We start from the raw sequence: 15392 nt of genomic DNA on the forward strand, positions 1-15392 counted from the left end.
AATTCAAAAAATCTCTCTAAGGGTCACCTTTTCAGCAAAAATCAGTCTCTCTAAGGGTCGGTTTTCGGAGGTCCCGTCCGCACATACCCCTCATTCGCCAACCCTAGTACCCCCCTAGTTTCTAGAAAATGGAAACTCGATTTCTTGGTGACAAAAAATATCGGTGTATGGAGAAAAGCATCGGCTCCAAAAACACAAGAAAAACACTTTACTATACTAATTTTGGCGTATTTTCGACAAAAAGTTGCTCTAAAATTGGTTGATGTATATATTATCGAACAGTATCGAAGGCAAAATGGTTCGAAATTTTCCTTTGTTAATCTATATCTAGAAAACAGTAAATTGGTTTCATAAAGGAAGTGTAGGTGACGGCAAACGTCGGGCCATACGCCGATCGAACGCCGCTTGATACTCTCTAACGTAAGGGTCGTCCCGTCGTGTGGCGAACCACTCACTCTGTTCTTTTTTATCAAATATCGAAGGTGGATCCTCGTTGTTTAAAAACGTAAACTTCTCAAATAATGTTTGGTATTCGTTCAATTTCACATCAAGGAAAGACAGTTTGATTTCTAGAAATTTGATCCCACTTGTATTGTTGTCTTTGAATTTAGTAAGACCTTTTTCAAGCGTTCGACAAATATCAAGTTCGAATGTTAACATTTTCCAGAAAAAATCAAGCAGAATAGTACGATCAGATTTACAACTCCCATTGCTTTGTTGAACAGATAAATACAAAAGCTTTTGATCGATCTTCTCGATCCTGTCTATAAAGGTCTTTGTTGTAGTATCAGGGGATTGGATTGTAGTATTCTCAGTGATATGGTCATGCACAAGTGTGTAATTTGTCTCCATTCTGACCTCGACCTCTGTAAGAATCTTTCGCGCCATCGTTTCCGGGACTCCTTCGCAACTATCTAAGTCTTGAAAAGCATTTATCGTAGATCGTTTAATATAGTCGGTAATTTTGCTGTTTGCATTTAGCGATTCTAAAACATGAACACAATAGTCGTGCAGGAATTGAATCTTGTGTCTCAAAGTTAGTTTACAAGTAGCAGCCACTGTCAGTATTTGCCGTGAATCGCTTAAAGGTTTATCTGAGCTAACGTTTGATTGCAGATTCAAAGTTGTGTTAGGCTGTTTAATAAGCTGGTCAAGGTCTGTTGGCTTGGATTCAATACTGTGTCTATAAGGCGTGTTAGGTAATGGTGCGACTGATGACCCTATTCTTAGGTCTTGACGATTGGGTGAGAAATGTCCAGAAACAATCCCTGGTCTAAAGATCGGTCGTAAAACGTACTGAACAGGACGAATAGGTTGTCCAGTTGTTGGTAAATTTGGATTGTGAACAAATCTAACGTCACCAGGGGCAACCCGATTCAATAAATTGTACCCTGTCGGTTGGAAAGGTATTGCTTGGGGAATATTCGGTAGGTTGTAGTAAAGTGGTGCTCGAAATCCTGGTGGATGGTTCTGAATTGGTTGATAGTTGGTAGGATTGCTGACATGTCTTGCTCCGTCTGACGAAGTTGAACGTTGGTACAAAGGATGGTGCATAAAAGATGGATTCTGAACAATCGCAACAGGTTCGGCAGAGTAACTACGTTGGTACATTTGTTGTGTGTTTGGGGGAAGTCCTGGTGGTGCATTTGGTTGTGAAAAAGCACTTTGTTGATTTGTATTCATAGGATTTGGTGGGGAAATTGGTTGGAAAATTGGATTGGCTGTGGCCGAACCATCATTTATTGGTGGCGGAAAAGGTGAAAATGATTGGACTAGCTTTTCAAAAGGAGATGGAGGTTTTTCTTCTGGATGCACATCTTTCGATGATTGGTTATCGTCTTGCAAGATGTCGTCGTTGATCTGATTGACCAGATTGCGATATGGACTGGAAAGAGATTCTTTGCTTTGTGCACTGAGACTCTGCGTTGACCAATTGACGTTATGATTTAACTTGAGACTTTCGGATGAAGAAGCTTCTGATTGGCTAGAAATGGTTGATTTTGCACTAGGTGTGTCCGCTGAATGTTGTGGGATTGGTTCCTTTACTGGCGATAATACCGTCGGTGATTCGATGACTTTAGAAGGCGAAGCATAAGAGGAGGTAGTAGGACTTCCAAAAGAAGTATGCGGTGAAGCCTCACCAGACTTAACAATAGAAGAAAATAAGTTTGGCTTACTAATAGGTGAATGTGAGAGGTCTGGAAGCGAATTCAAAGGCGAGTCAGGGGAATTTTCCTCCAGTTCTAACCGCTCAAGGATATCCAGATTTTGGTCAGCGGTATTGGTATTTTCTGCCGCTTTACGACTTTCTTCGATAGTCTTGATACTGTCAATGAGGTCGACGAAAGATTCATGATTTTGAAAGGTGTTGTACAAGACGCAATACCTCATGATGAACTTCCAACATGGTTTACATTCTCCAATCGTGCAAAGTGCGCGTGCGTCGCCCACGAAGAAGACACGGTAACGTGCACGTGTGATAGCAGTGTTGAGAAGTTTAGGGTTTGTAAAGAAACCCATGTCTTTGCTAAGACTTTCATCGTTGAAGGTGGAATTACAATACGTCCTCACGGTTGAAATCAGCAAGATGTCAAATTCAAGTCCTACAAAACACAAGCATAAAATATCACATCTTTCAACCTTATATGCACAACAAGCGTTAGTTAAGTAAAAGGGGGAGGACAGAATATTTGAGGGGTCACAGCAAAGAAGATCGATACCTTTTTAAGACATTTTTGACCAAGAGCAAATAAATAATGCACATATACGAACATCATACCTTGAATATTGTTGACACTTTCAACACGAACAGGGTACAGTTGGTTCTTACGGAGAACTTTACGAATACGTCGTACCTGGTGGAAGAAAAATGTTTGAAATTGAGTAAGCAATTGATCATTTTACATACTGAAAACCTTTTGCGAACCGATGTTAAAATAAACCTGTAGCAGAAATCATTTTAGGTTAGAGATTTACAACAACAAAAAATTTCATAGGTTCTGAAATTAAGCTTTACATTATGAAGTTTTTTAGTAAGACTGACCTGTGCGGGATAAAATGCGACCACGCAAATCGAAGAAAGTTCAACTTTGTAGTCTTTGTTTTCTTCAGTAGAGATCTGTTGAATGAGCTCCAATATTTTGAAGGCTTCATCCATGTTCTCGTATGAAGGTGTTTCGTTGGAAAGATTTTCCTCACCCTCGGTACCGTGAAATTCGACAGGAAATGGTACGTCATCTAAAGCCAATAAAAAGAACCCCTACATTCCAGGTTGCGGTAATAAAATATGAAAGCGATGTTAAGTTCCTTGAATAAAGAAAAAGACAGACAAAAATTATTTTAAGCGTATGTCACCAATGGGATAGTCAAACCATAAACCTTTCTCTTATCAATCCCGGATTGAAGGCATTACATAGTGCCTTGTATCATTTTATAATATTTGAGTATTGGCCATCGATATTTTTTCAAAATGGATTAGACCTGATTAGACATATTTTTTATAAGCAACCAGGTTACTAAGGCTCGAGCCCTGAAATTAGGCAAATTATTTTTGCTATCTCGTTGAGTAAAAGCTCTTTAGATAATCTAAGCATTACAAACGATAGCCCTTGATCTAAAATTAGTTAGAATGCTAGGCAACCCCAGCCTTGACCCGAAAATTGGAGTTGCTTATTAAAAAAATGTGTAACTGCAATTAGCACGCTAAAAAAAGCGGTCGATTTATACTGGTTCACTTACCGCTTCTTTGCTTGTTGCATATCAAAGAATCTTCGTAGAAGAGATGAGAAGATAGGTCAACAATTTCTTTGTATGAACGAAAGTTCTCCAACAATTTCAACTTGTACTCCAAATCGAAGGGGTAGTATTCGAACAAACGTTCCAATAACGATTTCTCAAGACCAAGGTTCTTAGCGGTCAACGAGGATAAACTTTCACCCATCTAAACGAAAAATTGAAAATAACATGTCTAAAGTTAGTGTGGTCGTGTTAGAAAAATACAGGCTGTTTGTAGGAAAAAAATAAGATCTAGCTGAAACTTTCTCCAGATCTTCTCTATAGGATGCTTATACCTCAGGAAAAATTCCCCTAAAATCCCACTGGTGGAACATCCTTTTTTTGGGACATTTCTATTTTCCCCAGGCAAAATCCTAAGGGCGAAATTTTTTGAAAATTTCAAATTCATTTCCAGACAATATCATGTATACCATTCGAAAGCTCTCGAAAAACTATATAGAAGACTCAAGATATTTCATGCGCAAGTTCCACTTTTCGCCACACTTTGGTCAAAATTGACCATAAATAGCATCTTCTGCGTGAATTATCTTGAGTTAGGTAATGAAATCGGATACCCGTTTAAAGGTCTTCTATATAGTTTTTCGAGAGCTTTCGAATGGTATACTTGATAATGTCTGAAAATGAGTTTGAAATTTTCAAACAATTTCGCCCTTAGGGATCCACCAGTGGGATTTTAGGACAATTTTTCCTGAGGCATAACCATCCTATAGAGAAGGTCTGGAGAAAGTTTCAGCTAGATCTTATTGTTTTCCCGTAAATTATGCTAAACGACCCCACTAAGTCTATAATCAATTTAACTTTCAATTCCACATATTTTGAAGTTGTTTATCTGATAGATCTGGATAGATAACCAAACATAAACATAAACATTCAAAACATTCTTATGCTCCCATGCAGACAATCCAGACACCCCAAAACTAACACCAAGTAACCAATAAGAAAAGAGATTCAAACCTGAAGGTGATCTCCAGCAAGGACGATTTTTGTGTGTGGAGATGCCATAAGAAGAGGGACCAGAGCCTCGACCTCCATTGCCTGTGCTGCTTCATCAATGAAAATATGCGTGAAATAATTCTTTGGAAGGTTCAGTTTATACATAGATTCTGAAGTCACTAGTGTACAAATGACAATGTTTGCTTTGTCTAAATCTTCCTTCTTTGGAGAAGCAAATAAACCAGTGTTCAAGTCTTGTAAACAATAAGTTAATACTTTATCCGATACGCTGCTCGTGTATCTGTGTTCCCAGTTTATCCTTAGAGGCACGTTACGCTGATTGGCGTACGGACTTTTAGATGTTTGATGTTTTGGATGGAAATACTCTTCGATGTAATGGTCAGCAGCACTGTTCGAATGTGTACATAGTAAAATCTTATTCCTTGTGTCTGCTTGAGATAAAATTCGATCAATACAACAGGCGATAGTCATGGTCTTTCCCGCGCCGAACGGTCCGAGAAGGATAACAGGTGCTCTAACAACAGGTCTCATGATCACATCAATGGCGTGTTTTTGATCAACGCTCAATTCTTCATCTTTCATATTCAAACTTTTCCGCGACTCTGGAAGGCTTTTCGATAAAGTCATATTAGGAAATAACAAGTCAAGATTAACATTTTCAACGGCTGAATGCATTGACTGGAAGACATCGATCAAACAAAAGCATACATCGATATCAACAGGTATTGGGGATTTCTTAACGATGGAGAAACATTGGTCGTTCATCTCCAGAATGAGCTTTCCATTGACGATGTTCTGTACAATCACTTCGTAAACTATCGGTTCAGAAAATACCCGGACAGGAGTCGCATAGCCGTTGATCCGTAACAACGCCTTCCCGGATTTCCCGACTAGCTTAGTGAGCAGCTCTAATACGACATCATTCAGTTCAATTGCGGCAGTTTTGCAATCCATTCGTCGTGATTTGACTTCGCTCAAACACACCACAAAATCTTCCACGTGAAAGGTCATGCTGCAAAAAAAAGACGAGGAAGAAAAATGATCATTTCAGAGCTTATTTATTTAACTGAGTCATTAAGAAAGGCAAGATAAGGGAAGATGTCTTGGATCAGCAAAGAACAAGTTGTAAGCAGTGTTATTTGAAATAATTTGTAAGTAGTATGAGCAAGCAAGACTCCTGGTTGTGATGGCGTCTAAACTCCTACCGATTTAGATTATCAGACTTGACGTAAGTGTACGTCACGAAGCCGTTGTTTTGAAAAAAAAAGCCCCTTATATCAGTCATAATTATCATTAATGATAAAAAAGAGGTAAAAAGCCTGTCGAGGTTCGTTGTCCTGGTGACCATTAATTAACAAAGTCTAATTACGTCTTACAGTAAAAAGCCAAAAGTAAACTACCTAAATGCGATCACGAGGCACTTTAAGAAAAAAATTGCGAAATCATTTGGTTTATATTTAATTAATGAAGTTTTAGATAAGAAAAACTAGTTTTTTTAAGAAGAAAAATCATCTACTCTCCACCGCTTTTAACGACAAGTTTTAACGGGACAAAATATACTGCTGTTCTTAAGATAAAAAAGTGAGAAAGGACAATAGTTAAGATTATGATTTCAAACACCCTACAGAGTGATTATGAGGCATAGCTTACAATCACAAGTCATGACATTAGAAAAAAGTCCCTTGTAAGCGATCTAGGGGATATAAAAACATGTGTAGATCTAATAAATGGCATTAAGCAAGTTGAGAGCAATCGAAACAGATGAGTTCAACATTCAAAATGTGTAAAGTTGGAGAGATGAAAACAAAGAAATGTGGCGACGTTAAGCGCGTATTGGAGAAAACACTCTCAGATAACACGTGGTTTATCAATGGATGTGATTGTGGTATCATTGAAGAAATGCAAGCTTTAAGTATCAAGAAGGAAAGCCACAAGATTAAACGGATGAAAACACTGAGACGTAAAACGTACAATAAGAGAGCCGGAAAAGTGGCCAATGTAAAGAAGAATGGGAACGCTGATTCGAGTGTTGAAAGAACGAGCGAAGAATGCGAAACATTTTATATGGACGATTGTTTCGTTGAAGTCATCGATGGAAACCCGATCCACGAGTATGTTTCGATGAAAAGTATCGATAAAGAAGACAACGCTTACAAAGAGTTGAAAATTGTCGACGAAAAGAAATCAGACTATAGTGAGTTGACTGAACAAATTAACGACGCCAAGAACGACTTTTGCGAGTCAGAAGCAGGTTATTGCGACCTAACTGATGGTTTCATCGAGCAGAGTGAGAATTACAAACAATTTTGCAAATCTGAAGAAAATTATTGTGATTTGATGGATTGTTTTGTTGCAGGGGAAGGCTACGTGCAATTTTGTACTTCAGAACCAAATTACTGTGAGCTGACGGAAAAATTCACAAATGTTGGGGATGAGCATCTATATGAATCCATCAAACTTTAAAAAAGACTATCCGAGAAAATGAACTACCAAAAAAGTCATATAACACGACATGATTTTCGTCAATTTTTCGGCTTAAAATGTTTCTATTTTTATTTCTGAAATTGTAAATACTGTACATATTACTATTAAAATATTACAACAAATTTATCAAGAAAAACTAAAATCATTTATTCAATTTTCTCATTTTCCTACATGGAGTTTCAGAGTACTTTTCTCTAGAGAGGATCTTTTGACAATTACGGGTGGTGGGTCTAAAGCTATATCGGGCCTGTGAAACAAGATATTGTTTAAACAGAGCATATTGTCTTTTCTTCTCTATCCTATTGAACTATTGATCTAGGTTCTTCCTCCGTGCACTCGTTTCTTTCCGATGATACAGAGATTGCTGAAATAGTATTCTTTGAATTCCTTGATATGAACCAAATACACGACTGCATTGGTTGCGCTATTTATCAAGGGAAGCGTTTCCGTTAAAGTCAGTATCTCCGGTGCGATACTTGTAACATCCCCAGATAAAATATAAATAGAGTAAATAACAGTTAGAAAACATATTGGCAAGAAGACTGTAGTCGTTGTAGCTATGGTCAAACATCTTAAGGTGCATAATGCTCTCATGTTTCGGGCGTAAACGTCGGTCTGCTGAGAACCAACATTAGCTTGGTTTCTGAGGGATCTGTTGATCTTGTAGTTGAAGTAATAGACCATGAATATTGGTATAAGACATATAAGAGTCATGCAGACTATTATATGAAATACAAAGACGCTTATGATGTAGTCCTGTGAGGGATGACGGGTCTGTTGACAGGTGGCAGTTTTTGTGTCCAAAACTCTTGATCCTTTGTAGGGAAGAAAGATGAGATGGCCAATAGCGATTATGAACGAGCAGGTCCCGGTAATCAGCAATTTAGATATTTGCTTGGCTAGAGGTTTCGTGATTTTTTGAAACCGGTCGAACGAAAGCCCACACAAAATCCATACAGACGTTGTTGAAATACCAAGAGGTAGTAAAAACAATTCTTTGCACAATATAGAAGCGTTGTTCGTCCCAGGGCTCAAGGAAATCGGTAGCACGATAGCACCGTGTAAAATACAGACCAGCAGGTCAGCGATTGCCAAAAACGTGATGAAGAGATAATATGAGCTGATTCCATTCCGAGATTTGATGAGAAAGAAGTACAATATAGCAAGGTTTCCTGGCAAGCCGATGAACACCAGTAGCAGGCTTGATATCAGATTGATGTTAAAGATTGCTTCCATTATTAGCTATAATTCTGTACGCTCCCATCTAGAAACTTCGCTAATAAAGCAAGAGCTGTAGATTGTTTACGCACAGCAATTAAATATTCTTCAGAGGTCGATGGATTTTTATTCCTAATTGAAAATTAAATTTGACCACCTGCTATAAAAAAAGGAAAAACAAAAATCTATCATCTTATTTTCATTTCTATCCAAAATAATTTAATTAAAACATAAATATTAGCCTAAGCATTTTCCCAAGAAAACACCTGCGCCTATGTCTACTCTCCGGTTCCTAATAACCGGGGGTTTGGAATATACGGGGTGGGTGGAAAGATTCTCAAAATTTAATAAGCATTGGGGGGATTGGAATAGAAATGTCCTAGGTGGAAAATTTTTGAAAAGGTGGCTAATACAGGTAATACAGCAGAATTAGGTCAAAAGAGGGAGTTTTTTTCAAAAACTAATAAGCGGGGGGGGGGGGGTCGGAATAAGAATGTCCTGGGTGTAAAATTTCGAAAAATTAATTAGCGGGGGAACGCTTTTTAGGTACCCGAGAGTAGTTAACCGGCTTAATCGCTCCAACAGCATATCTTACGACAATAAAAGTCTTTAAATTCCTTAATGTGAAACCAATAAATGAAAACATTACAAACACTGTTTATACATGGTAGACTCTCAGTGATGGATAAAATCTCTGAAGATACAATACTGACGTCTTTGGAGAAGAGATACATCGAGTAAATGACATTCAAAAATCCGATCGGTATAAAAACACTGACTCCAGTGACAATGGTCAGCCATTTAATTGTAGAAGAGGCTTTACAAAAACGTAGATGAGTTTTTGTTTGCTCTTCTCCAATAGGAGTGCGATTCTCAAGTTTATTTGAAATTTTAACATTGAAGTATACTATCATTGTGACAGGAATCACACTCATGAATCCCAAACACAAAATTGCATGAACCATAAAGTTTTTAACAGCCACATCATAAGCAGGGGTTAGATCGGCTTGACAAGTGAAAATCTCGCCCCTTCATATGGTGCATAATACAAGTGTCCGCAGATCAAGACAAATACACAAGAAATATGGATCAACTATTTTGGCAACTGTTTGCTTAATGGTTTGGTTATCTTTCGGTAACGATCAAATGAGAGACCCCATAGTATCCAGATAGAGACGGCGGAGAGTCCTAAAAGCAACATGGAAGTTTGCTTGCAGATGAACGAAGCAAGCCCAGATTTGATTGCCGTTATGACTGAGAGGTAATTGAAACTCTGATAACAGCAAACGAACATGTTGATGATGGCCAGATAAATAATGAACAAATAGTACGAGGAGATTTTGTTCCAACATTTCACCAAAAAGAAATATAGAGTTAAAATGCTGCCTGGTATTCCAACACATACCAAAATCAAAGTTGAAAATAAATTGACGTAGAAAGCTACATTCATTTTGTTATCCACTGCATAGAGACCGGACAATTTAAATACGTGGATAAGATTATATTATTAAACAAAAATTTTAATTTTTTTTTCTTCCTTACTTCAGAATTGAATTTTATAAACAAATGTATTTAGGCGAGACCAATTTGATTAGTTGTTCTACGGGCAGATCGTAAAATACATTGTAGTGGAAATTCAATATTATTATTGTTTTGATTTTAGCAAAAAGAGGGTTGGTCGGGTCCGTAGAACCTGGTAGAACAACAAATTCAATTGGCCTTAATCAGATTGAAAACTTAGATTAAAAATTTAAAAGCTATCCCAAAGATGCATGACTTTTAGGGTTCCTTGAGTTTGTTTTAGAGTAATGCAATTAAAAAGGTCACGTACTGAAGGGAGTACAAAACACTCATTTGATTTATTCATTTCGATTTATTTTTTTATTTAATGATTTTAAAATCACTTTAAATTTACCCAACTGGAGCTAAGTCTTACCCAGTTCGCGTGAGAAAATTCAAATGAAAATATCGCTTTCAACAGTGAAGTAAAATGCATCAATTTGGAGATGTATAGAAGTTGAAATCCTCTATCTTTCGATATCTGTGGCTAAATTCAAAATTCTTCATATATTTGCCACGCAATATGTTTCAAACTGTTACAAAGTTCGCGCTTATTCGTACAATGAAGACTAGAAATCTCATCAACTGAAGGAACCACACAAGGCGACCCAATGTCAATGCCATCGTACGCCATTGGTATATTACCAATTATGGATGCTATCAACAACAACGAGCCAGTGCAGCAGGTTGTCTTTGCTGACAATTTGGATGGTGCAGGTAAACTCGATCGTGTTCGAGATTGGTGGGAGAAATTCGTTTCTCTTGGTCCATCCTTTGGTACTACCCGGAGCCTTCTAAATCATGGCTCATCGTCAAAGAAAGCAAGCTCGAGAAGACCCGTGAAACCTTTGAAGGTACCGACATCAAATTGACAACCTCTGGACGAAAATACCTTCGTTGGTGGTTTCATTGGAAGAGCAGAAGGAAAAGATGAATACGTGAACGGGCTTGTCTAACAGTGGTACTCTCAGCTAAAACTACTGTGTGATGTTGCCAAGTCCGAACTGCAAGCAGCCTACGTAGCTTTTGTCGCTGGCTTTACGCACAGAATCACATATCACATCCGAACAATCCCTGATATGCACCAATACCTTGCACCTTTCTACCCTCGACACAATATTCATTCCAGCTATCAATCACTGATGGACATCATTGCTCCACCGATGAGTGCCTTTTTTTACTATCGCTGCCACCGAAAAAAGGCGGTCTTTCAATCCATGTCTTTACCACGTGGTCAATAACAGAACTATCCAGCTCGCAGAAAGTAACTCCCAGCCTGTCCATCCGAATAAAGAACCAAAACGCAAACAACACGCTAAAGTCAAGAGAGAAATATCACAAAGTCGCAGGAAGATCGAGAATACATTGAAGGTACTTAGAGAGAGGATGATAGTTTGGCAGCGAAAGGCAAGCGAACTCGCTTCTTGCAAAGGTGCTTCAAGCTGGTTGACACATCATACCAGCTGAAAGCGAAGGTTTCTGTCTGAATAAAAGGGAATTTGTTGATGCTCTTTGCTTGAGGTATAGATGGACACCAAAATACCTTCCGATCGATTGTGCACGTGGCCTTCGATTTGATGTCGACCATGCAAATTTGGAGCTGTCGTTTTGCATTACTATTCAAAAAATCAGAAAAAACTAATGTGCCAATTCCGAGAAAAGCTGGTAACAGACGAACGAACAAAGTTTGAATTAACGCACCTCCGGGTAGGTCCAATAAAACTATGAGGGTGAGACAGTGTCTACTTCGCAACATTAAAAAAGAACGACAAAGTTTTTACAATTAAATGTTCTTACAATGGATGTGTTCTTAATACGCTTAGTATCATTACTTAAAAACTAAAAATGAGTTTATAGTCTGTCAAAATATGTACTTTCTTAGTAATTTCTAAAATCTGAGGCTTTGAGAGATTATCTTAATTTGTTCGTAGATTTTGGCCGATTCTCAGCCCCTCGTGTTCTTCTTAAACTGTTTAAAAAAAGCGTGCATATGATAATGATATTATGTCACACTTACAACAGCTAAAATTCACTTTGATGCAAGATACTCATATTACCTTCAACAGTATTGGAGAAAATTTCAAGTTCCATTATAAATGTTCTTTGGCTCCTAAACCGGTCTTTTGATCTGATAAAATACGTGGAATAAAAGTCTTTGAATTCGTTGATGTGAAACCAATAAATGAAAACATTACAAACACTGTTTATACATGGTAGACTCTCAGTGATGGATAAAATCTCTGAAGATACAATACTGACGTCTTTGGAGAAGAGATACATCGAGTAAATGACATTCAAAAATCCTATCGGTATAAAAACACTGACTCCAGTGACAATGGTCAGCCATTTGATTGTAGCTGAAGCTTTCATGTTTCGATTGAAACTATGTTCATGTCGAATATCATTTTCATTTTGGCTTTTTAGTTGTCTTGATATCTTGACATTGAAGTATAAAATCATTACAATTGGTATCACACTCATACATCCCAAACAAACAACTGAATGGAAAACGAATGTACTGATGATGGTATCTGTTGGAACCTCGTGCATGGTACAAGTTGAAGTTTTTTCATCAATAGATCGTGCTCCTTCGTAAGGGACGTAATAAAGGTGACCACAAATCATCACAAATATACAAAGAACGTGAATAAACCACCTCGGTACTTGTTTGGCGAAAGGTTTTGTAATTTTTCGATAGCGATCAAATGAAAGTCCCCAGAAAATCCAAACTGATGCTGTTGATATCCCGAGTGAAAGCAAAGACATATCCTTACAAATAAATGATGCAAGCTTCGACTTACTTGAAGATAGAATCGTTATGTAAATAAAACTCTGATAACAGCAAACGAACAGGTCGATGATGGCCAGATAAATAATGAACAAATAGTACGAGGAGATTTTGTTCCAACATTTCACCAAAAAGAAGTAAAGAATTAAAATGTTGCCTGGTATTCCAACACATACCAAAATCAAAGTTGAAAATAAATTGACGTAGAAAGCTACATTCATTTTGTTATCCACTGCATAGAGACCGGACAATTTATGCGAAAAACTAATAATACAAAATACGTGGATAAGATTATATTAAAACAAAAATTTCAATTTCTTTTTTCCTAACTTCAGAATTGAATGTTATAAACAAATGTATTTAGGCGAAACCAATTTTATTAGTTGTTCTACAGGCAGATCGTTAGAAAAATATGGGTCGGTCGGTCGGTAAAATAAGAATAAATTTTTCATTTTTCATTTCATTTTTTTTTTTTTTAATTTTAGTGTATGGAATGCTTGATTTTCTAACTTTTTCAATTTCTTGGATTAATCTTTAGCTTTATTCAAATTTAATTCTTACAAATAACTAGTGTGTAAAATATATTGTAGTGGAAATTCAATATTATTATTTTTTTTTGATTTCAGCAAAAATAGGGTTGGTCGGAAGATCTCTATTTATATATATCGACAATCTAATACGTGTGAAATGGAAAATGATAGATATATAGGGAAATTTGTTTCATCAAACGTTGTTAACTTATCTAGGAACAAGCTACATGCTGAATGGACCTACCTGAAGATTGATGTAATAAGACAATTGAAAAATGAGAACAATAGTATGAAAATGCAGAATAATACGAGAACAACTCGAGAAATTCATGGAATCCGGCGATTCTCGGCTGTTCTGGCGATTTTTAGAAAGTTCCTGTACCAAAATCAGTTTCATTAAAAATTGAACCATGCTTAAACGTGGACATTCTTATAAATGATGTTTTTGTTTGAAAAAAACAAAGACATGAAACGAAAAAATCCAGAGATAATCTGCAAAAACGGAAATTTCCGGCTTTTTTGGCCGGAAAAAACAATTTCTCGAAAATCGAACTCGGTCATGTTTTGAACATTACGAATACGCATCATTCTGCAAAAAATCAGAGAAAAATAAGAATGAAAATTCGAGAAAATGTAAAAAAAAAAACGGTTTTCTGGCATATTTCCGGCATTTTCGGCCGGAAAAAAATGTTTTTCGAAAATCGGGCTCCGTCACATTTTAGGTATTGTTATTTTGCATCAGTGTGCAAAATTTCATAAAAAAATATAAAGTACAGCTCCGGCGATTTTTGAATAGTTCCGGCTTCAAAAATCAATTTCATTGAAAATTGGAACATACTTGATGGTGGGCATTGCTATTAATAATGTTTTTGAATGAATAAACAACCAATTATAAGGAAAAAGTCCAATGAAAATCCAGAAAAACGGCAATTTCCAGCATAAAGAAGTTTTTCTCAAAAAACGGACTCGGCCATGTTTTGGGCATTGTTAATACGCATCTTTGATAAAATCTCGAGAAAGTGCCAAAAAACCAGTTTTTCCGGCAGCCGGAAAATTTTTTTTTCCGAAAATCGGGCTCCGTCACATTTTGGGCATTGCTATTTTGCATCATTGTCCAAAAAATCAGAAAAAACTAATGAGCCAATCCCGAGAAAAGCTGGCAACAGACGAACGAACGGACGGACGGACGGACGGACATGGGTTAATTCAAAGGACTTCCACCGGGGTACCCGGAGGTAGATCTAAAAACCTTACTACGGATGAAATCTCTTTGCTCTCCAAAGGTCTCAAGTTTGTTCCTACTCCTTTTTCGGTCAACAAGGCTATCTTAAAGAAGGAACTTGAGAAGTTCGGCCGCTTTCTTAGACTTAAGTGGTTCTTTCGGAACGAGGAGCGCAATGAGAATTACAATCGTTTTAAGAAAAAATCTAAATTTAATCCGAAGGGAATTAAAGTGCCTCGATCGAAATTTATTTGTCTAGATTAGAACAGGAAATCATGAATTTAGATTTTAATTTAAAATATCCAAAGCTATCTATGGGGAAAGGGGTGCTCTTAAATCCCTTCGAGATGATACTTCGATAGTGATCAAGCCGGCAGACAAAGGATCCGCAGCATAGTGTCCTCCCCCCTTTATAAAAGGGGGGGGGGACTAATTTTCCAATTTTGGATGGGTGAGGGGGAAAATGAAAATTTGAATAGTAAAGGGGGGAGAGGGGGGGCATCGATAGTTGGCAAATTTGGTGAAGGGAAGTGTGTATTTCTTCATTTTGTGTGTTTATTTTAGGATCCTATATTCAGTATTTTTTAAAGTTGGTTTGATTTTATTTAGGATTGTAATTTTTCATTTCATTGTTGTTTTAAAGTCTCCTTTTCTAAGCATGTTTATTTACATTAACCCATTTTCGTTCTATTTAGTTTAGTATTAGGTGGCAAACTTTGGCAAATTTCTGACCCAAATCATTTTGATTTTCCTTGAGTGTTTCCAGAATACTTTCAACCCCTAAAGACTTCAGGGCCCAATTTGAAACCATTTCAGAGATTGTAGCCTGAGAAATTTAGAC

The 15392-nt window shown here is 37.2% G+C and overlaps 1 protein-coding gene across 1 annotated transcript in view; it reads right to left on the minus strand.

The window, feature by feature from the left end:
* Positions 1-210: 210 nt before the first annotated feature.
* LOC136814987 (probable helicase with zinc finger domain) overlaps positions 211-15392 on the minus strand; it is a 29427-nt gene continuing 14245 nt past the window's right edge. Inside the window, exons 8-12 of the mRNA XM_067071424.1 lie at positions 4750-5761; positions 3739-3940; positions 3044-3237; positions 2780-2855; positions 211-2603 (exon numbers count right to left, since the gene is read on the minus strand). Coding sequence (XP_066927525.1) covers positions 349-2603; positions 2780-2855; positions 3044-3237; positions 3739-3940; positions 4750-5761 — 3739 coding nt within the window. The 3' untranslated portion in view covers positions 211-348. The remainder of the gene's footprint in view (positions 2604-2779; positions 2856-3043; positions 3238-3738; positions 3941-4749; positions 5762-15392) is intronic.

The sequence above is a fragment of the Clytia hemisphaerica genome, unplaced genomic scaffold, assembly GCF_902728285.1.
Source record: "Clytia hemisphaerica strain Z4C2 unplaced genomic scaffold, Clytia hemisphaerica genome assembly, whole genome shotgun sequence".
Classification (NCBI taxonomy): Eukaryota; Metazoa; Cnidaria; class Hydrozoa; order Leptothecata; family Clytiidae; genus Clytia; species Clytia hemisphaerica.